The sequence below is a fragment of the Carcharodon carcharias genome, chromosome 5 (assembly GCF_017639515.1).
Source record: "Carcharodon carcharias isolate sCarCar2 chromosome 5, sCarCar2.pri, whole genome shotgun sequence".
Classification (NCBI taxonomy): domain Eukaryota; kingdom Metazoa; phylum Chordata; class Chondrichthyes; order Lamniformes; family Lamnidae; genus Carcharodon; species Carcharodon carcharias.
In genome coordinates, this window is record NC_054471.1 from 139,766,092 (window position 1) to 139,792,850 (window position 26,759).

Genomic DNA, 26,759 nt, shown 5'->3' on the forward strand with positions numbered 1-26,759 from the left:
CCCAACTTTTGGTTAATATAGATTTTTTAAAAGTGATTCTAGTACTGACCCCTGGGGGACCCCACTGTATAACTTCCTCCAGCCCAAAAAACAACAGTTAACCACTACTGTTTCCTGTCACACAACCAACACCATATCCATGCTGCCACTGTCCCTTATATTCCATGGACTTTAACTTTGCTGACAAACCTGTTTTATCAAACCCTTTTGAAAGATCATGTATACCACATAAACTGCATTACCCTCATCAACCTTTTCTTACCTCATCTAAAACTCAAGTTAGTTAAACACAATTTGCCTTTTTTTTAAAAGGTGCTAGCTTTCTTTAGCATATGGGCAAATGTGGATGAATTAATGTTCCAGTTTATCGTTTCTAAAAACTTAGCCCACCACCAAGGTTAAACTGATTGATTGGTTTGTAGTTGCTGGATTTATGATTGCACCATTTTCTGAACAAGAGTGTAATGTTTGCAATTTTCCAGTTCTTTGGATACACTCCTGTATCTAAGGAGAATTGCAAGATTGTGGCCAGTGCCTCCACAACAATTTCCACCCTTCCCTCAGATTTATCTCATCTGGACCTGATGGTTTATCAACTTTTAAGTGCAAACAGCCTTTCTAATACCTCTTTACCAAGCATATTTTCTTTCTTACTGGAAGCTGCTCTATTTTCACTCAATGTCCAACATATTTTAAACCAGTCAAATTTGCAACAGTGAAATTAATTAAAATGAAAAGATTGCAAAAGTGTTGGGCAATTATGAAGCAGATAAATGGCAAATAAAATTTAATATTGACACAAGTTACATGGGGAAAATGACAGTATAAAATTAATCCAACAGCATTGGGAACAGTAGAATTGGCATTGTCAATGAGACTACCTTTTACTGATTGGCTAATGCAACAAAGCAATTAAAAGAGCTAGATTATAAATCTTTAAAAAAAAATTCTAAGGTTTTATGTTTTCATCAGATTACACTCAGGATACTTTGAATTCTGATTGTCATGCTTTATAAAAGGTTTTGCTGTATTGGGGAGGCTGTAGAGAAAACTACCAAGAATTGTTGCAACTATAAATAATGGGGATGAAACATGAGTAAAGATTAGAAAATCTACAATCTAGATAAAGTTTAAGGACAGGATAAAATAGTAATCTGAAAAATAATGCACTTTACATGCTTTAATTGTGTCTGATATGACAAAAGCACAAATGACTTGAATGTACCATCATCCATTACAAGTTTTTTTCTTTAGTCACTTCCGTGGCAGATATTAGAAAGGAATTGGAATTTGTGCTGTCATGCCTGACAATTTCATTGGTTACAACAAAAGTGATTGAATGATTTTCTAAAAAAAACTATTCAAGATGCAGTAGCTGGTTTGTGCTTTGCCTCTTTCAAAATACTGTTTTAAATCGTCTATTAATGGAATCAGTGATTCCTTAAAAGTTGTTACGCCTGACATAGAGAGCTAAATAACTGTTGTTTTCAACAGAAGTTACAAAGCATAGGGTGTGCCTTATCCACAAGTTGCTGATTTAAGCTCCTCTTGCTGTTGAGGGTTTTTTCTAGAAGTCTGTTTATCTGTTCATTCTAATTATAAATAAGGAGTAAGCTGCTTATGCTAAAAAAAATACTATTAGATATTGCTGTGGTGTTGATACCAACATGAAAACAACGCTGGAAACATTCAGCAGGTCAGTCAACATCAACAAAGAGAAGGAACAAGGTAGGATGATCTGGGTGCATATCCCTTTATTAAAACTAATGTTGTAAAGCCAGGAGCCATATCACTGGTTTGTTCCTAAAAATGGAAACATATTGACTTCACCCTTTGGTCTTTTTGAATATGAAGTTTGAACATTGCTATTATAAAACAATATCAAAGTAAAATAATCCAAATATGACTAGTATAAGGTAAAACATTGCATCTGTATATTGCCCCACTGATTTGCTTAGCTTCTTTCAGTGCACAATTTTTACAGTTTTTTTATGCCACCTAGAACTAGCAGCATTCTCTTTACTGAGATTGAGAACTTAATCTTGTCTGGATGAGTCTTTGTCGTAATTCCAATGCCCACAAAGAGAGAAAACCTTGTGTGAGAAAGCTGAATGTTTTGGTTGTATGGCTTGAGGTTATCGTGATTTAGTATCAGTAATAGCCATTGCAGCTGCCTGCTCACGCAGAGCTTCTTCTTTCCATTTCGCCTTTTTTGCTCGATTCCAGCTGGCGAGCGATTCATGCCGTTCAGCAGCCTGGGAAGTGCAAAAAATATAGGATGAGATGAAAGCATCTAATAATGCCATTCAGATACTAATTGAACTTATTTCAAGGATTGCCAATGCAAGAATCTTTAAACCCAAGGTCAACTGCAACAATTTATTGGCCCTATGTGGAGAAATGTGAGATTGTTTATTTTGGGGAAAAGAATAGAAAGATAAAATATTTTAAGTAGTGTGAAACTATTAAATGTGGTCGGAGGGATTTGGGTGCTTTGTACAGGATTCACAAAGTTAACATGCAGGTGCAGCAGACAATTGGGAAAGTAAATGGCTCTTTGGCCTTTATTGCAAGGGAGTTTAGTACGTGAGTAAGGAGGTCTTGCCTCAGTTGTACAGGGCTTTGATGAAACCCCATCTGCAGTATTGTGTTCAGTTTTGGTCTCTGTTTCTAAGGAAGGATATACTTACCTTAGAAAGAGAGTGCAGTGAAGGTTCACTGGACTGATTTCTAATGAGAGGGCTGTCTTATGAGAAGTGAGCAGAATGAGCTTTTACTCTGGAGTTTTGAAGAATGAGAGGTGATCTCATTGAAACATCAGATTCAAAGAGGGCTTGACAGGGCAGATGCTGAGAGGCTGTTTCTCCCTGATGGGAGAGTCTAGAACTAGGTGGCATAGTCTCAGGATAAGAGAACAGCTACTTCAGAATAAGATGAGAAATTTCTTATGTTGTGAATCTTTGGAATTCTCTGGCTCAGAGGGCTATGGATGCTCATCGGAGTATATTCAAGGCTGAGATAGACAGAGATTGATCTTTGATCTCTGAGGGAACGAAGGAATATTGTGATTAGTCTAAAAATGGAAATGGGTTTAAGGATCAGCCATTATCTTATTAGATGGAGTAGCAGGTTTGAGGGGCTGCGTAGTCTACTACTACTTAGACTCTATGTTCTGTTAATATATTGCTCAAAGTGAGGTATTTTGTCTATGCTGCCTTAAGATGACACCACAAGGTTATGTATGAATGCTTAATGCATTTTTATTAAATTTCTTGCTCAACTATTTTAATTGAGGCATTAACTCATTTAATTTAAATGGATTAATTCCTCTGTTAAAACAAATCAAAATTTTCTTTGAAGCATAAATGATTGTACATTTTAAAAATATTTCAGGGCCTTTTATTTTAAAATATTTATTGACACATTCTATTTTTCCAGCATTATCTAAGAAATGGTCCTCTCACTCCATCTCCCTTTACTCATCATTTACGTTTCTGATATCATGCAGAAAGAGCTCAAATAATTGTTTGTCTCCAACATTGAACCAACTACTCAGCAGTCTTAGCCACCTCCTGCTCTAGTTTTGACCCCCTGTCAGCCCTGTTCTGTGACTGTGTGGGGGTTGGATTTTCGTCATGAAGGCGGGAAGCACGAGTCGGGAAATTCCCCAACTTGGCAAATCCGTCTCTGTAGAAACGGCCCTACATTCTATTTTCTTTCATGGGATGTAGGCATTGCTGGCAAAGCCAGCATTTGTTGACCATCCCTAATTGCTCTCTGAAATGGTATGGCAAGCCACTCAGTTCTAGAGCAATTAACAGTCAACCACATTACTGTGGGTCTGGAGTCACATGTAGGCTAGGCCCGGTAACGATGGCAGCTTTCCTTCCATAAAGGACATCAGCGAACCAAAAGGGTTTTTATAACGATCAACAATGGTTTCACGATCACCAAGACTAGTTTTGCAATTCCAAGTTATTGAATTTAGATTCCACCAGCTGCCATGGTAGGATTTGAATCCTTGATCCCAGAACATTAGCCTAGGTCTCTGGATTACTAGTCCAGTGACATTACTGGTGTGCCACTGTCTCCGAGGGGGTGTGATTGAATCAGGTCTGCTGCTTCCTGAGGTAGTTCAGAGGCAGCCACTGATTCGAGCGAGTGCTGAGGCGGGCTGGTTAGAAGGCTCATCTCTGTTCGCTGAAACTTTGGCTTAATTTCATAAAAGACTGTTAGGCCCTCTAGTCCTCATCCCTCACATCCATGCCCCCTCATCCCCCACCACTTTGATGTCAGCTCATACCTCTTGATGTGACTTCCATGGTTACTCATACCCATGCCCCCTCCATAACCACTCATCCAGTATCCACTATGGGCTGACTCTCGGGAGCCATGTGAAGATGGAAAAAAATGAGCTTCTAACAATCTGAGAGCTCTCACTCATATATACTGGATACATTAAAAAAAAACTTTCTTCCATGAGACCCACTCAAAGATTTTAAATTCTCTCAAGGAGTCAATCTGTTACTAAAAACAAACCTCTATTCAGTAACCACATTCAAGACAATTAATCCTTTAATAGCCTCTTAACACTGTCAATCAAAATATGAACTTAGCCTAACTCCCTGCCCTCCCACCTGAGGTGAATGGAGTTCAACCAAGAGTTATATATAATGGCTCAGCTATAATAATATCACTTAGTAAATTTCAGCAATGAAGTCTATTAAAACTACAGGAACAGAAGGTAATTTTTGTCCACCGGATGGCCTGTCAATCAATCCATACCAGTAATGTATTTTTGTTTACTTTTTACGCTGACAGATGCAGCTTGTTCCTTTTCATATTTAAAGGGCTGGGAATTTAAATAATTTCAACTCATGACACTTAACAGACCTTACCCAACCTTCAGGAGTGTTTAAGTCTCCTCCGTAAATTCACGACTCCCACACTGCGGGTTAAGGCCCTTGGAACAGCAAAAATGGGGTCTGTTCGAACTAGGCCCTAATTTCAAATGGTCCTGCTGAGTTCAGGTTTCCCACCATTGTGGCTATTATGATACCTACTAAAGTGCATACCATTGTACAAGTAACCTATTGCTAATTTTGAACTTAACTGAGGGTGAAAAATTGCTGATATGTGCTGCACTGCCCTTATACATACTACCCTGTTTTCTTGAAAGGCGGTTGCATAACAAACATCCAAACTGATTTACCAATGAGGTAAATCTTTTCCTGAATGAGGAAAATAACCCCAATCTAACTTTTAAATGGAAAATATTGTTGCAAATGTTTTATCGCTTTTTTAAAATTTGTTCTCCGGTTATGACTGATGGCACAGCTACACTGAATATCATCTCTCAATGTCCTGACACTTGTTTTTGCAACTGAGTGGCTTGCTGGGCCACATTAATGGCCATAAAGATTCAACCGTGCAATTAGTTTGAGTCACAATGGCCAAACCCAGGCGATACACGCAGGTTCCTTTCTCTGAAGGACATTTGTGAATCAACTGGGTTTTCACAAGAATCTGACAGCTTTCATTGTCAAGGGGCAGAATTTTCTGCCTGTTGGGTGGGCCGGTCAAGAGCGGGTGCTGAGCCAATTGGCTGCGCGTCGACATTTTACGTGAGCGGGCTAATTAAGACTTGCCTAGCGTGATGTATGGCCGGTAATGCTCAGCACTACCTGTGCAGGCAGGGGAAGGAGGGAGAGTCGAGGCCTGCGCGTGAAAGAGCATAAAAATCTCCGAGGCACAGAGCTGCCTTGGAGATTAAATCCATATTGAAGGTTTTAAATGAATAAAGATTAACATTTTTTTTTAAGATGTGCCCTTGTGACAGAGTCACATGAGCTGGGACATGTTTATGAATTGTGAAAAAAATATTTTTTTATTTAATAAAACCTTCAGGAAACCTCACCCCACCCATGGATGAGGTTTATTGAAAAATGCGAAGGCCGCTTGGGCTCTTCGCTTGCCCGCCAACCTTAAGGTTGGATGGGCAGCTCTGTTAATTATCTAAATTAGTTTCCTAATGGCCTTAACAGGCCTTTGACAGTTTGGCGAACGCGCAGCCGCCGAGCATCTGCTGAATGAAAGATTGAAATGGCACGCGGTGATGTCGGGACACACGCCCAACATCGTGCGTCATTTTACATGTCAGCTTGCTGGGCCCCGCCCCCCACACGCCGACGTCAAAATCCTGGCCAAGGTCTCTGGTGCCAGTCCTAGAATTACCCTATGTTATGGAATTTGATTTCATAATTTGCAACGGTGAGATTTAGACTGTTAGTGCTGGATTAGTAACCCTAAGGTCATGAACGTAAATCTGATAATCGTCTTCATATTGGAGGACTGAGGAAATGAACTCACCAGAATTCTGTACATTAACAATCAATGCATTCAAGAGGGCATTGGAGTGTTATCTGAAAAGGCAGAATGTGCAGAACTACGGGGAGTGGCACAAGGTAAATTGCTCCTACAGAGAGCTGACACAGACTCGAAGCACAGAAGAGGTCATTCTGTGCAATAACTATTCTGTTTTGATGATTAGCAAAGTTTACAAATGCCCAGGCACAAATTATTTTTTCAGTAGTTTACCATGAAATAATGCTTATTTTTCCATACCTGTTTTCCAGATGCAATCATAGCAAAACAGGCCACAATAGTCAAACCAATCATAATGTAGCAAGTTTTGACTCGCGCCCTGTTTCTCGCTGCATTCAGCATTTCAAACCTGACAACAGCAAAGGCAAAAAATCAAAATTATAGACATTAAGTTACATTTTGATGCTACAGCATCTTGCCAAAGTTGCTTAAACAGCCCTTCCCTCCCCAAGTCATCTACTAAAAGGACAAGAGCAACATTGTGTGACTGCTGCTATCATTTCCAAGTTCTCCAAATCAGTTTCCGCTCTTACTCAGACATACAATACCATTCCTTCAATGTTACTGAATCAGAATCCTGAAATTTGATCCCACCACCATAGTGAGAGCACCATTACAGCAAGCCCTGCAGGAGAAGACCAACACCTAGCATCTGGGGAACTAGGGAAGAGCAATAAAATGCAACCTTGCTCATGCCACAAGAAATCAGTTGCTATCATACTAACAGAGCTTAATACTGATGTCAATAGCATGCTTCTTCCCCTTTCTCTTTTACTTAAGTATTCATTTTCTCTTGAGTGCTTGGCAAAGTAGGATATCTGCAATTACATGACATTATATATCTGTTAAAGACATGACAAGTGTAGGCTTCCTTAATTGATAATGCTGTAAGTGGCTGAGCCATACAAGCCATGTGGATGTTAGGCTTGACCTCTGGTCTGCCCTAAGTTAGTTGATCTTAGTCAGAACTGTAGAAATGCAATAACTGACCCCAATGTGTCTGGTTAGGAAGGGAAAAATGAGACCAGGTTCCCATTCCTGATTGTTATCCAGTGATGCCTGCTCAAAGGTGTACATGCTTAATGAGGACAAGCTTGAGCTGATCTTTTTGTTGCTATAGGTGAGATTAAGGTTCTAGAAATTAAGTGTACTTGTAACTCATAACAACTATCATAGAGTGCCAAATATTTTACATTTTTCCATCCACTGTTTATTGCAAGGAAATGGAATTTTGCACTTCATAAATCTAAACTTTATTTTCCATTATCTTAACTTGAACAGTGTTTACAAGAAGTTGTTTCCAACAAAGAACCAACTTGAGACCAAACCTAAGTGCAATAAAAGTTGACCAACCAGAATTTTGAGATTCAAACATGCCCATTCTTTTTTGCTTACTTAACTTTATTAAGTTAGTAATATTAACTTTAACCCCCTCACGTATGCACATGCATGTATATATGCATGAGAAGCAAAGCTTTCTGGGTAGCAGACAGTAGATGGAACAATTTTTTTTTCTAATTTTTATTTCCCCATTTGATAATGTGTAGTTATTTGTAGTACCAGACCAGACAGCTACATAGTTAGCAGGTCCTTTAGAATATAACCACATTGTAGCATCCTCAATATCACTCTGCATCAGAACTTAACACAGATCAATTTGGTTCAGTTGATAGAACTTTAACCCTGAGTCAGGAGGTCATGACTTCAAGCTCCAGTCCATGAGTTGAGCATATTATCTTGATTAACATTTTAATGCTCTCAGCAATACATTTCTTCATTGCATTTGCTATCTTTTGAATGAGATGTATGGTCAGGCAAGCTATAACCAATGGATGCAAAAAGCTCATTGTTCACCATTTCAAAGTTCACTATTTGAAGAGGAGAACAAAGGGTGGTATCCTTCTCTTTTAGCCAAAATTCCTCAATCAGCACCAGCAAAAACAAATTAACTGGTTATTTATCTCATTCCTGTCTATTGAATCTTTCTGTATGTGATTAGCTGTCCTGTTTTTCAATAGCAATTTATACTTATATAGCGTCTTTAATGTAATGAAAGTCCCCAGCAGGATTAGAAAACAAAGTATGATACCAAGCCACATCATGAGATATTCAGATGACCAAAAACATGGTTGAAGAGGTAAGTTTTAAGGAATGTCTTAAAGAAGGCAAGTAAGGTGGAGCAGTCTAGAGAGGGAATTCCAGAGCTTGGGCCTAGGCAACCAAAGGCATGGCCACCAATAGTGGAGGATTTATAATTGGGAATGCAGAAGAGGCTAGAATTAGATGAATGTAGGCATCTCGTATGGTTGGAGGAGATTACAGAAATAGGGGGGGCAAGGTCAAAGAGGAATTTGAAAACAAGGGTGAGAATCTTAAAGTCGACATTGTTTGGCTGGAAGCCAACATAAGTCAACAAGCACAGGGGTGAAAGAAGAATGGGACCCGCTCTGAGTTAAGACAAAGGCAGCAAAGTTTTGGATGAACTCGAGTTGATGTGGGAGACCAGCCAAGAGCACATCGAAACATTTAAGTCTAGAGGTAATGAAGTCCTCGATGAGGGTTTTAGCAGCAGATTGTCTGAGACAGAGGCAAAGTTACAGAGGTGAAAATAATGATGACATGAATGAGGTTGGAAGCTCATCTCGAGATCAAATGTGACATCAAGGAAGCAAACCAATTGGCTTGATCTCAGACTGTTGCCAGGGAGAGTTATTGTTGCAAGCCTGAAAAAAGGAATAAAGGGAAACTTGCCTTTTAAAAATGAAATTCAGGCTCTTAGAGCCTTCAAATCCCAATAGGCTTCAGTGGTTTCTGCACATGTGCTAGCCCTGGAATGGCTGCACATGCGCAGATTGTTCTTTTTTACAATCCTTGGGCTCTGCACATGTTGAGGGCAGAAAATGGCCGCACATACGCAGTTAGTCAGGATCCTCGTTGCAAAAATGGTAAACAGCCCTGTGCACGTGCGCAGTTTTTTTTTCATTTTTTTAGATGTAATGTAAGTCCTGCACCTGCACAGAAGAAATTAAAGCAAAATTGAACAAGAGAGAAAAAGATTGGATGAGCCAGAATACAAGCACCATTCTCCAGAGAGGCACAGAGGTGACAGGGACAAGAACTTCAGAGAGCAAATTTCCCAGAAGAAAAGTCCCAGGGAGTGGGGACAGGAAAAGGTCCCAAAACATCAGTGAAGTCAAGGGACAGGGAATCCGGAACAGATTTTGTTCAGTGAAGTTAAAGTAAGGAGGAGAGGAAACGGCAGGGAGCAGAATCAAGACAAAAGTGGGTTTGCGAGAAGCCAGAGATCCGAGGAGACGGCCAAGGTTGGTGACTCCTTACTATAGGCACGTGAGGCAGTGGTGTTCTGTTGGCATAGCTGAGTATCTGAGAGTGTATATGAAAGTGAAGCTTTAATGCATGTAGTGATCCAGGGGAGAGGAACATCGGAAGTAGAGATTGAAACCCTCGAGGTGGACTCTTGTGGAAGGTGTCCGAGAGAAAGCGTTGTTTGGAAGAAGATTTCAAAGCAAGTTTTTCTGAGGGTGGAGATTGGAAAACCCAATGTGAAAAATGGTGTTCAGTGAGACCGCTTGGATCAAAGTGTGACAAGTATCTGGAGAGGGAGTTGATGAGAGATCCACAGCATCTCTTTGGTGTGGCATCTGTCACTTTGTTTCAGAATATGGTGTGTCTGACCACAGTTCACCTATTGGTTTACATGGCTGTATACTTCCTGTGAACATTAGTGTATAAAATAGCTTTTGTAATTTGTGTTATCCTTATGAATCTATATATCTGCAAAGGTATATTTGTGGGTGAAGGAGTATAGTAATATAGTTAATAAAAACAGAAAATGCTGGAAAAGCTCAGCAGATCTGGCAGCATCGTTAGAGAGAGAAATATTAACGTTTCAAGTCCATATGACTTCTTCATAGCTAAAGAGAAGAAATGTGATGGATATTATACTGTTTAAGAGCAGGTGGAGCAAAATAGAATGTCAGGGATAGGTGGGAGCTCGAGAGATTAACAAAGATGCCATGGACACAGGACAAAGGGAGTGTTAATGGTAGTATTGAAGACTAAAGAAGGTGCTGATAGTGGCATAAAGGTAAGATAGCAGAATGTGTTAATAGCAGAACAAGGGTCAGCATTCTGTGAAAGCACAACATAGAAACAAGTGACAGATGGCCCTGCTAATGGCTACCATTAGCACTTCTTTTGTCTTGTGTCCATGACACCTTTGCTAACATCTTCTGAGCTTCCAACTATCCCTGGCCTTCCAATTTGCTCCACCTCCTCTTAAGCAGTATAATATTCATCACATTACTCCTTCTCTTTAGCTTTGAAGAAGAGTCATATGGACTCAAAATGTTAGCTCAGTTTCTCTCTTCACAGATGCTGCCAAACCTGAATTTTTCCAGCATTTTCTGTTTTTATTTGAGTTTCCAGCATCCATAGTATTTTGCTTTTATCTTAAGTTGTAATATCATTCATCTTGTTTAATAAATGTTTTATTCTTTTGTTAAAAGTTCATCAGCTGACTCCTGCAACTTTGTTCAGTAGCTGTCCTCTACGTTTCTGAACAAAAAATAAAAGATAGGACCTATCAAGCCGAGTTTCACCCTGGGATCTGACTCATCCAGTAGTAACATCAGCTGGGATCATAATAAAGTGGGGGCTCATCCAGGATTTGTTATAAGATGGGATTTCTTGTGGGATTGGAAATCCTTGACATCCGGTGGGATCTGTGAATCCTTAAAATAAATGAGTACGTGAAGGTACTGAGGTACTAGACATAGGAATTGGAGTTGCTGTGAGGTATGTTATACAGGTTGGAATTCAAAATGGCTTTGGCGGTTGCTAAGGCTTTTTACAGATGGAAGATGTAACCTTGACTGATTTACAGAAAGTAACCAAGAGTAAGCTAATGGAATTGGCAGATAAGCTAGAGCTAGAATAATATAAAAACAGACAGTAAGGGCTTTAAATATATAAAAAGGAAGAGAGAGGCCAAAGTCACTAAAGGCCCCTCAGAGAATTAGACTGGGAAAATAATAATGGAGAACTGGGAAATGGCGGAGGAGATGAATAAATACTTTGCATCAGCCTTCATGGTAGAAGACACTAATAGCATACCAAAAATACTAAATAATCATAGGGCAAAAGTGGGGGGGAGAAGAAAATAAATACGATAACTATCACTAGAGAAAAAGTTCCAGGGAAGCTAATGGGGCTAAAGGCCAATAAGTCATCTGGACCTGATGGATTGCATCCTAGGATATTAAAGGGAATAGCTGCAGAGATAATGGATGCACTGGTAGTAATCTTCCAAGAATCTTTAGATTCTGGAAAAGTGCCAATGTAACATCATTATTCAAAAAGGAAGGGAGACAAAAAACAGGTAACTATAGGCCAGTTAGCTTAACATCTGTCATTGGGAAAATGCTGGAGCCTATTATAAAGGATGTAATAACAGAGCATTTAGAAATGCATAATATAATCAAGCAGAGTCAGCATGGCTTCATGAAGGGGAAATCATGCCTGACAAATTTATTAGAATTCTTTGAGGAGATATCAAGCAGGATAGATAAAGGGGAACCAGTAGATGTGTATATATATCTGGATTTCAAAAAGGCGTTCGATAAGGTACCACACATAAGGCTACTTAATAAGATAAGATCCCATGGCATTGGGGGTAGTATTTTAGCATGGATAGAGGACTGGCTAACTAATAGAAGACAGAGTTGGGATTTGGGGGATGCGAGGGGGAGAAGGGGGGGCATTTTCAGGATGGCAACCTGTAACTAGTGGAGTGCCACAGGGATCAGTGCTGGGGCCACAATTATTTAAAATATATATTAATGACTTGGATGAAGGAAATGAATGTACTAACATCAAGTTTGCGGATGACACAAAAATAGGTGGGAAGGCAAATGGTAAGGATGACAGAATCTACAGAGGGATGTAGGTTAAGTGTGTGGGCAAAAACATAGCAGATGGAATATAGTGTGGGAAAGTGTGAGGTCATGCACTTTGGGAGAAAGAATAGAGGAGCTGAATATTACTTAAATGAAGAAAAACTGAAGAAAGCTGCAGCACAGAGGGATTTGAGGGTCCTTGTGCATGAATTCAAAAAAGCTAGTATACAGATTTGGTAGCTAATAGGTAAGGCAAGTGGAATGTTGGCCTTTATTTCAAGGGAAATGGAGTAGGAAAATAGGGAAGTCTTGCTAAAATTATACAAGGCACTAGTTAGACCACACCCAGAATACTGTGAACAGTTTTGGTCCCCTTATCTAAGGAAAGGTATATTGGCACTGCAGGCAGTCCAGAGAAGGTTCACTAGGTTGATCCTGGGAATGGAGGGATTTTCTTATGAGGAGAGGTTGAGTTGGTTGGGCCTGTACTCAATGGAGTTTAGGAGAATGAGGGGTGACCTTATTGAAACATATAAGATTCTTAAGGGATATGACAGGGTAGATGCTGTTTCCCCTTGTGGGAGAGTCTAAGACCAAAGGGCATAATCTCAGTAAGGGGGCACCCATTTAAATCAAATGAGGAGGAATTTCTTCTGTGGATAGTCAATATGTGGAATTCTTTACACAGAGGGCTATAGAGGCTGGGTCATTAAGTATATTCAACTCTGAGATAGACATTTTTTTGATCAGTAAGGGAATCAAGGGGTACGGGGAAAAGGCAGGAAAGTAGAGTTGAGGATGATCAGATCAGCCATGATCTCATTGAATGGTGGAGCAGACGTGATGGGCCAAATGACCTACTTCTGCTCCTAAGTCTTATGGTCTAACCCGTAGGGGTGAGGAAAGCAGACATGGTTAAGATAATAGCACAGTATTTGAAATTGGAAGAGATACCAGAGGCAGTGAGTTGATTGTGCGAATGTGCTTGAACATAACAAGTAACTGAAAAACTCAAATTAGAGGCAAAAGAAAAAGACCATTTAAGAAGCTGGAACAGGAATTTGAGGCAAAAGAGAAGGAACAAGAAAAGGAATAATGGTTAAAAGACTGGACTTTAATAAAGAGGCATCAGATGTAGAAGGTGGTTCTGATAAGGTAAAATACACCTCCAAATCAAAGCCCAGTGGAAAGATATTTAAATTTGTACAAGCCCTTCCAAAGTTTGAGAAAAGGGATATAGAGGCATTCGTTATTATGAAATGGCTAAAAGGAATCTGGACATTGTTCTTATAGTTAGGTTGATGGCTAAAGCTCATGCGGTTTATGCATTGTTGCCAGAAGAGGTGTCTGTAAGAGTATGATTCAGTAAAAAAGACTATTCTTAGTGCAAATGAGTTGGCCCCTAAGGCATACAGGCATAAATTTTGTAGCATAAGAAAACAGCCTGGGCAGACCTAAAATGAATTTGAGAGGGTAAAACAAAATAATTTTGACCATTGGATATGGCAAAGACAGAGTTGACGTATGAAGCTCTTAGGGAAATAATTCCCCTGGAAGAATTTAGAGATTCTCTTCCTCTAGCAGTTAGAACCCATGTTGAAGACCAGAGCATTAAAACAGCTAGAGAGGCAATGAAGTGGCTGACGATTACGTGTAGTCCATAAGCTAAGCTCTTTTCTGTCATCCCCCCAAACTCGAGAAGGATATTGCATGGGAAAGTGAAAGGAAGGCAAGTAGCCAGGGAAGAGAAGGGACACCTGGGAATCCCCAGGAAATTCCTCAGACCAGAAAGCAAGCTGCTGAGGGTGGAAGTGACATTTGAAGGCCTAAGCATTTCCATTGGAACAAGGTGGGACGTCTTCAGGCAAATTGCTGGAAACGAAATGGGAGACCTATTTTTTTTCTATTCACTCATGGGATGTGACCATAACCGTAAGACAATAAGACATAGGAGCAGAAGTAGGCCATTCGGCCCATCAAGTCTGTTCCGTCATTCAATGAGATCATGGCTGATCTGACCACCCTCAACTCCACTTTCCTGCCTTTTCCCCATAGCCCTTCAATCCCTCACTGATTAAAAATCTGTCTATCTTAGCACTGAATGTACTTAACCCAACCTCTACAGCCTTCTGCGGTGATGAATTCCACAGATTGACTACTCTTTGAGAGAAGAGATTCCTCCTCATCCTTGTTTTAAATGGGCACCCCCTTATTCTGAGATTATGCCCTCTGGTCCTAGACTCTCCCATAGGAGAAACAACCTCTCAGCATCTACTCTGTCAAATCCCCTAAGGATCTTATGTTTCAATAAGGTTGCCTTCATTCTTCTAAATTCCAATGAAAACAGGCCCAATCTACTCAACATCTCCTCATAAGAAAATCCCTCCATTCCTGGGACCAACCTAGTGAACCTTCTCTGGACTGCCTTCAATGCCAGTACATCCTTCCTTAGATAAGGGGACCAGAATTGTTCACCATATTCTAGGTGTGGTCTAACTAGTGCCTGGTATAGTTTTAGCAAGGCTTCCCTATTTTTATACTCCATTCCCTTTGAAATAAAGGCCAACATTCCAATTGCCCTCCCTATTACCTGTTGAACTTGTATACTAGCTTTTTGGGATTCATGCACAAAGACTTCCAGATCCCTCTGTGCTGCAGCCTTCTGCAATCTTTCTCCATTTAAATAATATTAAGCTCCACTATTCTTCTTACCAATGTACGTAACTTCACATTTTCCTCACATTATATTCCATCTGCAAAGTTTTTGCCCACTCACTTAACCTGTCTATATCCCTCTGTAAGCTCCTTGTGTCATCCTTACCATTTGCCTTCCCAACTATTTTTGCGTCATCCACAAATTTGGTGATAGTACATTCAATTCCCTCATCCAAGTCATTAATATATATTGTAAATAATGCCCCAGCACTGATCCCTGTGGTACTCCACAAGCTACAGGTTGCCATCTGGAAATGCTCCCTTTATCCCAACTCTCTGCCTTCCATGAGTTAGCCAGTCCTCTATCCATGTGAATGTACTACCATGGGCTCATCTTATTAAGTAGTCTTTTGGAAATCCAAATATATTTCGTCTACAGGTTCCCCTTTATCTATCCAGCTTGTTACCTCCACAAAGAATTCTGATAAATTTGTTAGGCATGATTTCCCCTTCATGAAGCCATGCTGACTCTGCTTGATTAGATTATGTATTTCTACATGCTCTGCTATTACTTCCTTTATAATAGGCTCCAGCATTTTCCCAATGACAGATGTTAAGCTAACTGGTCTATACTTATCTGTTTTTTTTATCTCCCTTCCTTTTTGAATAAAGGTGTTACATTGGCTGTTCTCCAATCCTCTGGGAATTTTCCAGAATCTGAAGATCCTTGGAAGATTACTACCAGCGCATCCATTATCTCTGCAGCTACTTCCTTTAATGTCCTAGGATGCAACCCATCAGGTCCAGGGGACTTATCGGCCTTTAACCCCATTAGTTTCCTGAGTACTTTTTCTCAAGCGATAGTTGTTGTACTTATTTCCTACCCCACCCCCACTTTTTGCCCCTTGATTATTTAGTCTTTTTGGAAAGCAATTAGTACCTTCTACTGTAAAGACTGAAGCAAAATATTCACTCAGCTGCTCTGCCATTTCCTGGCTCCCCAATATTATTTCCCCAGCCTCATTCTCTAAGGGGCCTATGTTTACTTTGACCTCTCTCATCCTTTTTATATGTTTAAAGAAGCTCTTACTGTCCACTTTCACATTACTTGCTGGTGTACCCTGAAAGTTTATTTTCTCCCTCTTTATTATTTTTTTGGCCATCTTTTGTTGGTTTTTAAAACTTTCCCAATCTCTGGCTTACCACTTATCTTTGCCACATTTTATGTTTTTTCATTCAATTTGATACTATCCTTAACTTCCTTGGTTAACCATGGTTGGTTTATCCCCTTCCTTGAATCCTTCTTCCTCACTGGGATATAACTTTGTTGAGCATCATGAACTATTTACTTAAATATCTGCCTTTGTTCATCAACTGTCTTTTCTGCTAAACTCCTTTCCCAGTCCACTCCAGTCAACTCTGCCCTCATTCCATTTTAATTACCCTTATTTAAGTTTAGCACAGTTGTTTCCGACCCAAGTTTCTCACTCTCAAGCTGAATGCTAGATTTTACCATATTATGGTCACAGTTTCCTAGGGGAACCTTTACCCTGAGATCATTTATTAAACCTGCCTTATTACACATTACTAGATCCAAAAAAGCATGATCTCTGGTTGGATTCACCAATTAACTTCCAGGTGGTGGTTCCCATCTATCTGCTGCCCTTGTCCTTCTAGATGGTAGTGGCCATGGGTTTGGAAGGTGCTGTCGAAGGGTCCTTGATGAATTCCTGCAGTGCATCTTGTAGATGGTACAATCTGCTGCCACTGTGTGATGATGGCAGAGGGAGTGAATGTTTTTGATGGGGTGCCAATCAAGTGGGTTTGCCCTGAACAGTGTCAAGCTTCTTGAGTGTTATGGGAGCTGCGCTCATCCAGGCAAGTAGCAAACATTCCATCACACTCCTGACTTGAGCCTTGTAGATGGTGGACAGGCTTTGGAGTCAGGAGGTGAGTTACACATCACACGATTCCCAGCCTCTGACCCGCTCTTGTAACCACAGCATTTATATGGCAAGTCCAGTTTAGGTTCTGGCCAATGGTAACCCCCTGGATGTTGACAGTGGATGATTCAGTTATGGTAATGCCATTGGTCATCAAGGGGTGATGGTTGGATTCTCTCTTATTGGAGATGATCACTGACACTTGTGTGGCGTGAATGTTACTTGCCACTTTTCAGCCCCAGCCTGCATATTCTCCAGGTTTTGCTGCAATTGGACATGGACTGCTTCAGTGTCTGAGGAATCACGAATGGTGCTGAACATTGTGCAATCATCAGTGAACATCACCACTTGTGACCTTATGATGGAAGAAAGGTCATTGATGAAGCAGCTGAAGATGGTTGGGCTAAGGACAGTACCCTGATGAACTCCTGCAGTGATGTCCTGGAGCTGAGAAGACTGACCTTCAACAACTACAACTATCTTCCTTTGTGCTAGGTATGACTCCAACAAGCAGAGAGCTTTCCCCCTGATTCCCACTGACTCCAGTTTCGCTAGGGCTCCTTCATGCCTCACTCTGTCAAATGATTGTCAAATGATGAGAAGGGCAGTCACTCACCTCCAGAGTTCAGCTTTTTTGTCCATGTTTGAACCAAGGCTGTAATGAGGTCATGAGCTGAGTGGCCCTGGTGGAAGCCAAACTGAGCATCAGTGACCAGATTATTGCTGAGTAAGTCCCACTTGATAACACTGTTAATGAACCCTTCCGTCACTTACTGATGATGGAGAGTAGACTGATGGGGCGATAATTGGCCTGGTTGGATTTGTCCTGCTTTTTGTGTACAGGCCATACCTGGGCAATTTTCCACATAGCCAGGTAGATGCCAGTGTTGTAGCTGTACTGGAACAGCTTGGCTAGGGGTGCAGCAAGTTCTGGAGCACAAGTCTTCAGTACTATTGCCGGAACATTGTCAGGGCCCATACCCTTTGCATTATTCAGTGCCTTCAACCATTTCTTGATATCACGTGGGGTGAATCGAATTGGCTGAAGACTGGCATCTGTGATGCAGGAGGCTGAGATGGATCATACACTTGGCATTTCTGGCTGAAGATTGTAGCAAATGCTTCAGCCTTATCTTTTGCACTGATATACTGGCCTCCTCCATCACTGAAGATGGGGATATTTGTGGAGCCCCCTCCCCCAGTGAGTTTTTTAATTGTTCTCCACTGGATGTGGCAGGTATGCAGAGCTTAGATCTGATCTGTTGGTTGTGGGATCACTTAGCTGCTTATGCTGTTTGACATGCAAGCAGTCCTACGTTATAGCTTCACCTGGCTGCCACTTCATTTTAGGTATGCCTGGTGCTGTTCCTGGCATGCCCTCCTGTACTCTTCATTGAACCAGGGTTGATCCCTTAGCTTGATGGTAATGGTAGAGTGGGGAATACGCTGGGCCATGAAGTTACAGATTGTGTTTGAGTACAATTCTGCTGCTGCTGATGGCCCACAGTGCCTCTTGGATGCCCAGTCTTGAGTTGCTAAATCTGTATGCAATCTATCCCACTTAGCATGGTGGTAGTGCCACACAACATGACAGAGGTGTCCTCAATGTGAAGGTGGGACTTTGTCTCCATGACTGCGGTGGTCACTCCTGCTGATACTGTCATGGACAGATGCATCCGTGGCAGGCAGGTTGGTGAGGATGAGGTTAAGTATGCTTTTCCCTCTTGTTGGTTCCCTTACCTACTGCCACAGACCAAACCTAGCAGCTATGTCATTTAGAACTCAGCCAACTCGGTCAGTGGTTCTACCAAGTCAATCTTGGCGATGGTCATTGAAGTCGCCCACCCAGAGTATATTTTGCACCCTTGCCACCCTCAGTGCCTCCTCCAAGTGGTGTTCAACATGGAGGAGAACTGATTCATCAGCTGAGGGAGGGCAGTACATGGTAATCAGCAGGAATTTTCCTTGCCCATGAGACTTCACGGGGTCCAGAGTCAATGTTGAGGACTCCCAGTACAACCCCACCTCCCGACTATATACCACTGTGCTGCCACCTCTGCTGGAAAGGAGAAGATGGTTCAGAATAGTCCAGATAATTGCTCTTAGAGGTTCTAGATTGTTGTCTCGAAGGAAGAGGTGTTCCTTTACTCCTCCAACACCCAGGGATGGTGATGTCTGGGACATTATCTGTCAGATATGATTTCATGAGCATGACTACATCAGGCTGCTGCTTGACTAGTCCATGAGACAGCTCTCCCAATTTTGCAGATGTTGGTAAGGAGAACCTTGCAAGGTTGACAGGGCAGAGGTTGCTGTTGTTGTTGTTTCCAGTGCCTAGGTCAATGCCAGTTGGTTTGCTAGGTCATTTCAGAGAGCAATTGAGTCAATTACATTGCTGTGCGTCTGGAGTCACATGTAGGCCACACTAGGTAAGGACAGCAGATTTTAGCAGAGGTCTTTAGGTGGGGTTTTACATCAATCGACAATGATTCCAGATTTTTATTGAATCCAAATTCCACCATCTGCTGTGGTGGGATTTGAACCCAGGTCCCCAGAGCATTACCCTGGGTCCCTGGATTACTAGTCCAGTGACAGTACACCATCAACCCCCAAATATTGCAGTTGTAGGAATGCTTAAGAAATCCTCAAGAAATGTCGCATCAGAAAAGGAAATAGTGGTACAGGTGAAATGTGTTCTCTTAGAACATACAGGGAAGGGGCAAATGGTTCAGGATAGTCCAGAAAATTCCTCTTTGATTACTGGTGAAGGCAGTCAGGCTATTAGAGGTTCTAGATGTTTTGTCTCGAAGGGAGAAATGTTCCCTTACTCCTCCAACAAAATATGTAAACAGATTAAAATTTCGAGAGGTACAGGGGCAGATCAGTCATTGATGGTGGCTCAAAACAAAAACAGAATTACCTGGAAAAACTCAGCAGGTCTGGCAGCATCGGCGGAGAAGAAAAGAGTTGACGTTTCGAGTCCTCATGACCCTTCGACAGAACTTAATGGTGGCTGATGGTACAATTTGTGTTCCAAGCAGTTTTATGAATGAAAAAGCTTTAAAAAGGGGTATTAATGGAATTTATGAACCTGTTTCTTTGTGTAAAGTCAACTTACAAAGTCACTTTGTCAACGGACTTGTTACTGAGGGAATTATCCCTAAATCAACTACAGAAGGGGTAGATTTTATTTTGGCTGGCAGAGACAGTAATGTGGCATCGACTGTATTGCAGCAGGCAGTTGATCCCACTGACATTAACAAATTCCTAAAATTTACCATGGCCAAAAATGAAGCACTAATTGCCGATAACAAAGCAATTGAAGGAAAACCTGATTAGCATAGAAAACTAACTTCCATGTGTAGAGGAGTTTGCTAATGAAAACAGCACTCTGGGTGTACCTACACCACTTGAACTGCAGCAGTTCAAGAAGGCAGCTCACCACCACCTTTGCAAGGGCAATTAGGGATGGGCAATAAATGTTGGCCTAGCCAGCGAAGCCCACATCTCATGGATGAATTTTTAAGATACGAGAAATGGTGAGAACAATTGAGCATCAGACACAGAAAGTAGAAAACTTGACTGTGGCCTTGAAATGTCTAAATTATAAACGTGTAGAAGTAACTTTAACAAAGGTCAATCTTCAGTTAAAACTTGATGAACTACAAGCATCAGTAGTCTCAGTGAAATATTGTGAAAAATGCCTTGAACAATAAAAAAATATGTTGGTTAATCAGAATAATTTGTTGAATGCAGAATTAAAAAACAAAACCAAACAAACTGTCGATGCAATCTGGAGAAGGTGAAAGGAGATATGTGGAACAGAGTGTCACAGTTCTGAAGTTGTTCTTGTGAATAAAAATTCCTTGCTGAATTGTGGATCAGTTGAGCAAAGAACTGACCCAGGTAACATTATTGATGTATTAACTTTAGTAAAGGGTGGTACAAAAGCAACTGAAGTGCCTGCAGGATTGGAAATTAAGAATTGTCAACAAAAAGGACTAAAAGTGCAAAATGACCCTTTCAGATCAATGACCAAAGAGACTGATTTACAAGGTGTTAATACACAAGATACAGCAGTAGGAATCCAGGTAAGTGGACAGTTTGCAAAAGACCATGCAAAACCTGCAGAGAAGTGGAATGATGTAGGTTGTTAATTATGTAAAACAGTTGAAGGGTTAGAACAAACTATGAAACTCCAGCAGTTGAAAGTGACTGACATTGCTCATAGAGAGGTGGAAAAGAACTGATTAAAAAGGGTAAAAGCAAACAATGCAGCTGCTGGAAATCTGAAACATAAATAGAAAATGCTGGAAAAACTCAGCAGAGCTAACAGCATCTGTGGAGAGAAAGACAAAATTAACATTTGGACTCTGTATGACTCTTCTTCAGAGTGACAATACTCTGAAGAAGAGCCAAACAGACTCAAAACATTAACTGTCTTTCTCTTCACAGTTGCTATTAGACCTGCTGAGTTTTTCCAGTATTTTCTGTTTTTGTTTCTGATTAACATAGGATTGGGAGAAGCAGCAAGATCAGAAAAAGTTTAAAGATCAAACCAAGCAAGAAACCCTTTCACATGAACATAAAAAGCATCTCAACAACATCCCTGAAATGGCTAGAGAGATTTTAACCAGAGAAGAAATGAGATGTTAATGCAAAGAATGCTATTTTGACTTTGCAAAATCGAAATGAGAACTTACCACAGTTGAGTTCGGAAAATGAGCTTGAGGACGGAATTACGTTTATAGCTAATGAAAAGGACAACGGGGTTGTGGACTTATATGAAACATTCCTTGCAGGATTGAGAATGAGGGGAAAAAGAAAGGTGAGGGTTGAGTTGTGGTAATGTTATGATGTACATTGACTTTGTTTTGCTTAAACATTTGTAATTGTACAACATGATGTGTAGTTGTGAAACGAGGTGGAAAATTTATTTGCATAGTAACTAATAAGCTATTTGTTAAAAGTTCATGATGTTAAGTTATTGTAAAGAAACCTTCACTGTTGTGAAGCTCACTTTCTTTCAAGGGGTTAGATCGTTGCAAGCCCAAGAAAAGGAATAAAATGAAATTTACCTTTCTAAAAAATTAAGTTTGGGTGCTCGGGGACTGGGACTTGAAGTCCCAGTAGGCCTCAGTGGTTTGTGCCCTGGAATGGCCACATGTTCTTTTTTACGAGCTTAGGGTTCTGCGCCTGTGCTGGCCAAAGAATGGCCACATATGTGCAGTTGGTCAGGATCCTCATTGAAAAACCAGTAAGTGGTCCTGTGCAGCTTGTTCCTTTTCGTTTTTTTTAGATTTAAAGGCAGCCCAGCACCTGCGCAGAAGAAGAAATGAAAGCAAAATGAAAGACAGTGAAAAAGAGGATTGGATGACCGAGAAGGGAAGTTCCATTCTCCAGAGAGGCACAAAGGAGATGGGGGCGGAACTGCAGAGAGCAGATTTCCCAGAAGAAAAGAAACCGCAAAAAGTGGGAGTGGGGACAGGAACAGGGAATCTGGAAAAGATCCTACTCAGTGAAGTTAAAGTAAGGAGCAGAGGGAAAGGCACCAAATTAAAGAGAGAAAGCTGCGGGGAGCAGAATCAAGGTAAGGTGGGCATGCGAGAATCCAGAAGATCCGAGGAGATAGCCAAAGCTTGGTGACTCCTTACTGTGGGCATGTGAAGCAGTGGTGTTCTGTTGGCATAGCTGAGTATCTGACAGAGAGTGCGCAGAAGGTGAAGCTTGAATTCATGTGGCGATCCAGGGGAGGGAACATTGGAAGGAGAGAGTGAAACACTGGAGGTGGACTCTTATGGAAGGTGTTTGAGAGAAAGCATTGTTAGGGAGAAGATTCCAAAGCGAGATCTTTGAGAGTGGAGATTGGAAGCCCCATGTCAAAGATTGAGTTCAGTGAGACCAGTTGGCTCAAATTGTGACAAGCTTCTGTGGGGGGTAGTTGATGAGAGATCGATTGCATCTGTTTAAGGTTGCATATGTCACTTGGTTTCAGAGTGTGGTGTGTCTGATCACAGGCCACCTATTGGTTTACATGGACTGTACACTTACTGTGAATGTTATAGTATAAGATAACCTTTGTAACTTGTTACCCTTACGAATCTGTACATACTTGTAAAGGTAAAGTTGTGGGTGAAGGAGTATTGTAATATAATTAATCTTTTCTTGTTTAATAAGTACTTTCTTCTTTTGTTAAAAGTTAATCAGCTGACACCTGTGACTCTGTTCAGTAGCTATGCTCCATGTTTCTAAACAAAAAATAAAAATTAGGATTAGCTGGGTTCCACCCTGGGATCTAACTTGTCCAGTAGTAACATCAGCTAGAGCCATAACAGGATTGATTTGCTAGCTAGTGAATGGGAACTCAAAAACAAGGAGATAAAAGCAAAATACTGTGGCTTCTGGAGATCTGAAATAAAAACAGGAAGTGCTGGAAAAACCCAGTAGGTCTGGCAACAGTTGTGGAGTGAGAAACAGAGTTAACGTTTCAACTCCAACATGACATTTCCTCAGAACCGAAGGCACACCAACCAAGCAACACCATAATAGATCAACTTCATTGATATTTGGAAGAGAACATTCTTAAAGGATATCTGGGCAATGGGAATAAGTGGTAAATCTTTGAGAGGAAGTGAAATGACTAAATGACCGTTTAGGCTATAGGATTCTATAGCCTCAACTCATTTGCTGTTTGTAGGGCCTTGCTATGTGCATAATAAAAACCGAAAATGCTGGAAAAGCTCAACAGGTCTGACAGCATCTGTGGAGAGAGAAACAGAGTTAATGTTTCGATTCTGTATGATCCTTCTTCAGAGCTAGAAAGAAGTAGAAATGTGATTAAATCTATACTGGTTAACGAGGTGGAGCAGGTGAAGCTGGATAGAAGGCCAGCAATAGGTGGGGGCAAAGGAGAGATTGACAAAGATGTCATAGAAGAAAAGACAAAGGGAGTGTTAATGGTAGCGATAAAGACTAAAGGAGGTGCTGATAATGGCATAAAGGTAAGACGGCAGAATGTGTTAATTGCAGAACAAGGGTAAGCACTCCATGAAAGAACAACATGGAACAAGTAACAGATGGCCCTTTTGGGGGTGGGGTGAGGGGAGGGGGGAATGGTTGGGGAAAAAAGATGGAAACAGGGATAAAAGGGGAATAAAACAATGAATAAATGAATAAAAATGAAAATAAATGTTTAAAAATAAAAATATATTTTTTAAAAAGGGAATTAAAAAAGAGGTGAAGATAGAGGAGAGAATTCATGGCCGGAAGTTGTTGAACTCAATGTTAAGTCTAGAAGGCTGTAAAGTGCCTAATCAGAAGATGAGGTGCTGTTCCTCTGGTTTGTGTTGAGCTTCACTGGAACATTGCAGCAGGTCAAGGAAGGACGTGTGGGCAAGAGAGCAGGGTGGTGTGTTGAAATGGCAAGCAACAGGAAGGTCTGGATCATGCTTGCGAACAGACTGAACGTGTTCTGCAAAGCGGTCACCCAGTCTGCGTTTGGTCTCTCCAGTGTAGAGGAGACCACATTGGGAGCAATGAATGCAGTTGGCCAAATTGAATGAGGTGCAAGTGAAGTACTGCTTCACCTGAAAGGAGTGTTTGGGCCTTTGGGCGGTGAGGAGGAAGGGGGTAAAGGGGCAGCTGCTGCACCTTCTGTGATTGCATGGGAAGGTGCTGTGGGAAGAGGATGAGGTGTTGAGAATGATTTAGGAGTGGACCAGAGAGAATGGTCCCTACAGAATGGCCCCTCATAACATTTAAGAAGTATTTGGATGTGCATTTGTGATGCCATGGCATACAAGGCTATGGGCCTAGTGCTGGAAAATGAGATTAGAATAGTTAAGTACTTGTTTGACTGGTGCAGACTTGATGGGCTGAAGGGCCTTTTTCTGTGCTGTAGACCTTTATGACTCTAAGAGAATGCTGACGGGGGTGTGAGGGGAAGATTTGTTTGGTGGTGGCATCATGCTGGATTTGGCAGAAATGGCAGAGGATGATTCTTTGAATGAGGAGGCTGGTGGGGTGAAAAGTGAGGACAATTGGGGCCCAATCATAGTTCTGGGAGGGAGGAGAAGGGAAGGGGAAGGGCTCTCCACTTAACGTCATTGTCCTGCCTGCTTCTATTTTAATCGCCATTATAGAATCTGCTTTCCCTGCTATTTACGGTAGAACATTTGTTATCCTCACAACCCAGTGCTCTTGTGGTGGTAGCTTTAAGTTTATGTCTAATTACCAACTCACCAACCAGTGAAAGTAATTTTTCCTGATTTATTTCACTGAAACCCTTTTATAATTTTAAATACTTTTAGCAGATATTCTCTTAATCTAATTTATTTGAATGAAAAGAGCCCCAGTTTCTCTAATACCTTTCATCCCACTATAGTTTTAGTGAATCTTTTCTGCACTCTCTTTATAGTATTGACATCCTTACTGAGGTAAGACATCCAAAATGATTCTATAATTGGGCTTTCCCAGTGCTCACAGAGAGTGCTGGTCAGGAGTGCCGAGTACTTGATTTTGTTCCTTTAAATTAATGGATGAATAATTAGGAACTGAATAGTCTATGATTTCTGAGCCAGTAATCCCGACCAGCAGCGGGAACACCCAATTACAGAATAAGCTCTAATATTCTAACTTGAGGTCTAATCAATGATTTGAAAACGAGAACAGCAATTTCACGTTAGAAATAAAATAATTTATCACTGGAACTCAGTCTAATGTAGGATTTCACCCAAATGATTAACCTATTCTTGCCTTCCTCATTTTGATCAGCTATCTGTTAATTTACTTTTACATCTCCAATTCAATCCATTGGTTGACGTAATATTATAAAGCGTAAAGCAGAGCTGGAATGGGCTTTCAATGTCATTGAATGTTGAAATTCAATGATTGTCTTAAAATTACTATCAAATATTTGGTAATGAACTGTACCCTAAAACAGTACGATTTATCATTCATTGTATGGCAGTGTGCTGAGTGCAAGGTCACATCAGAGGCAGAAGTCAATTGGTATATTTTCACCTGGTTGTCCATGTGAAGGGGAAAGTCACTTCAAAAAAAACACAGAAGCTTTTTACGCATACTAACACATTAGTGACTGAAGGATAATCTAGCAGAAAGTAATAACACGTGAGGCCTGGAATTATATAACATTATGTGATCAAGCTTAACAGACTGCAATTATTTTACAACAGAAAGCAAATAAACTATTAAAGTACTGTAACACAAATAATGACAACCATGCATGATTAAATAAACCATCAGGCAACCCTGTTCACTAATGGGTGCCCAACAAAACATCAAAGTTCATTAATACATAATAACATTGTGCAAGATAAATTTCCAATAAGGTTATTTTCAGTAAAAGTCACTGCTGACAAATGCCAGTGTTCAGGAAAATTGTTTCTTTGTCTTTGGCAATAAAAATTATCTCCTTGTATTTTCTGCAGCCTGAACAGCTGTTCCACTTGAAGGCTTCTGGGTTATTTGCGTCTCTTCAATCTCCTCAATTCATCAGCTGACAATGAATCATCACAGTCAGATGTAGTCACAAAATTATTACTCTGTTGTGTTGTGAACTGAATGGATGAAACAATTAGCTTTCCATAAGGATTAGAAGAACTGTGTTATGCTAAATGCAACACAGCCCCTGAAAAAATGGTAACTCAAAAAACAACTGGAAAACAGCCCTAAATAAAATTGTGGACCAAGGTTCCTGCTTCAAACTAACTGAATGAATCTTTTTTATCTCACTGAATTTCAGGATTTTTATTAGCAGTCCACAATTTGGTTTGTTTTCCTTTGAAAATTGACACTCAGTTACCTGTATGACATTTAAAAATAATTAGCTGCAATCGAG

The 26,759-nt window shown here is 40.7% G+C and overlaps 1 protein-coding gene across 1 annotated transcript in view; it reads right to left on the minus strand.

Moving 5' to 3' along the window:
* Positions 1-772: 772 nt before the first annotated feature.
* LOC121278253 (protein FAM162B-like) overlaps positions 773-26,759 on the minus strand; it is a 76,134-nt gene continuing 50,147 nt past the window's right edge. Inside the window, exons 3-4 of the mRNA XM_041188479.1 lie at positions 6,625-6,733; positions 773-2,255 (exon numbers count right to left, since the gene is read on the minus strand). Of these exons, the coding sequence (XP_041044413.1) occupies positions 2,136-2,255; positions 6,625-6,733 (229 nt within the window). The 3' untranslated portion in view covers positions 773-2,135. The remainder of the gene's footprint in view (positions 2,256-6,624; positions 6,734-26,759) is intronic.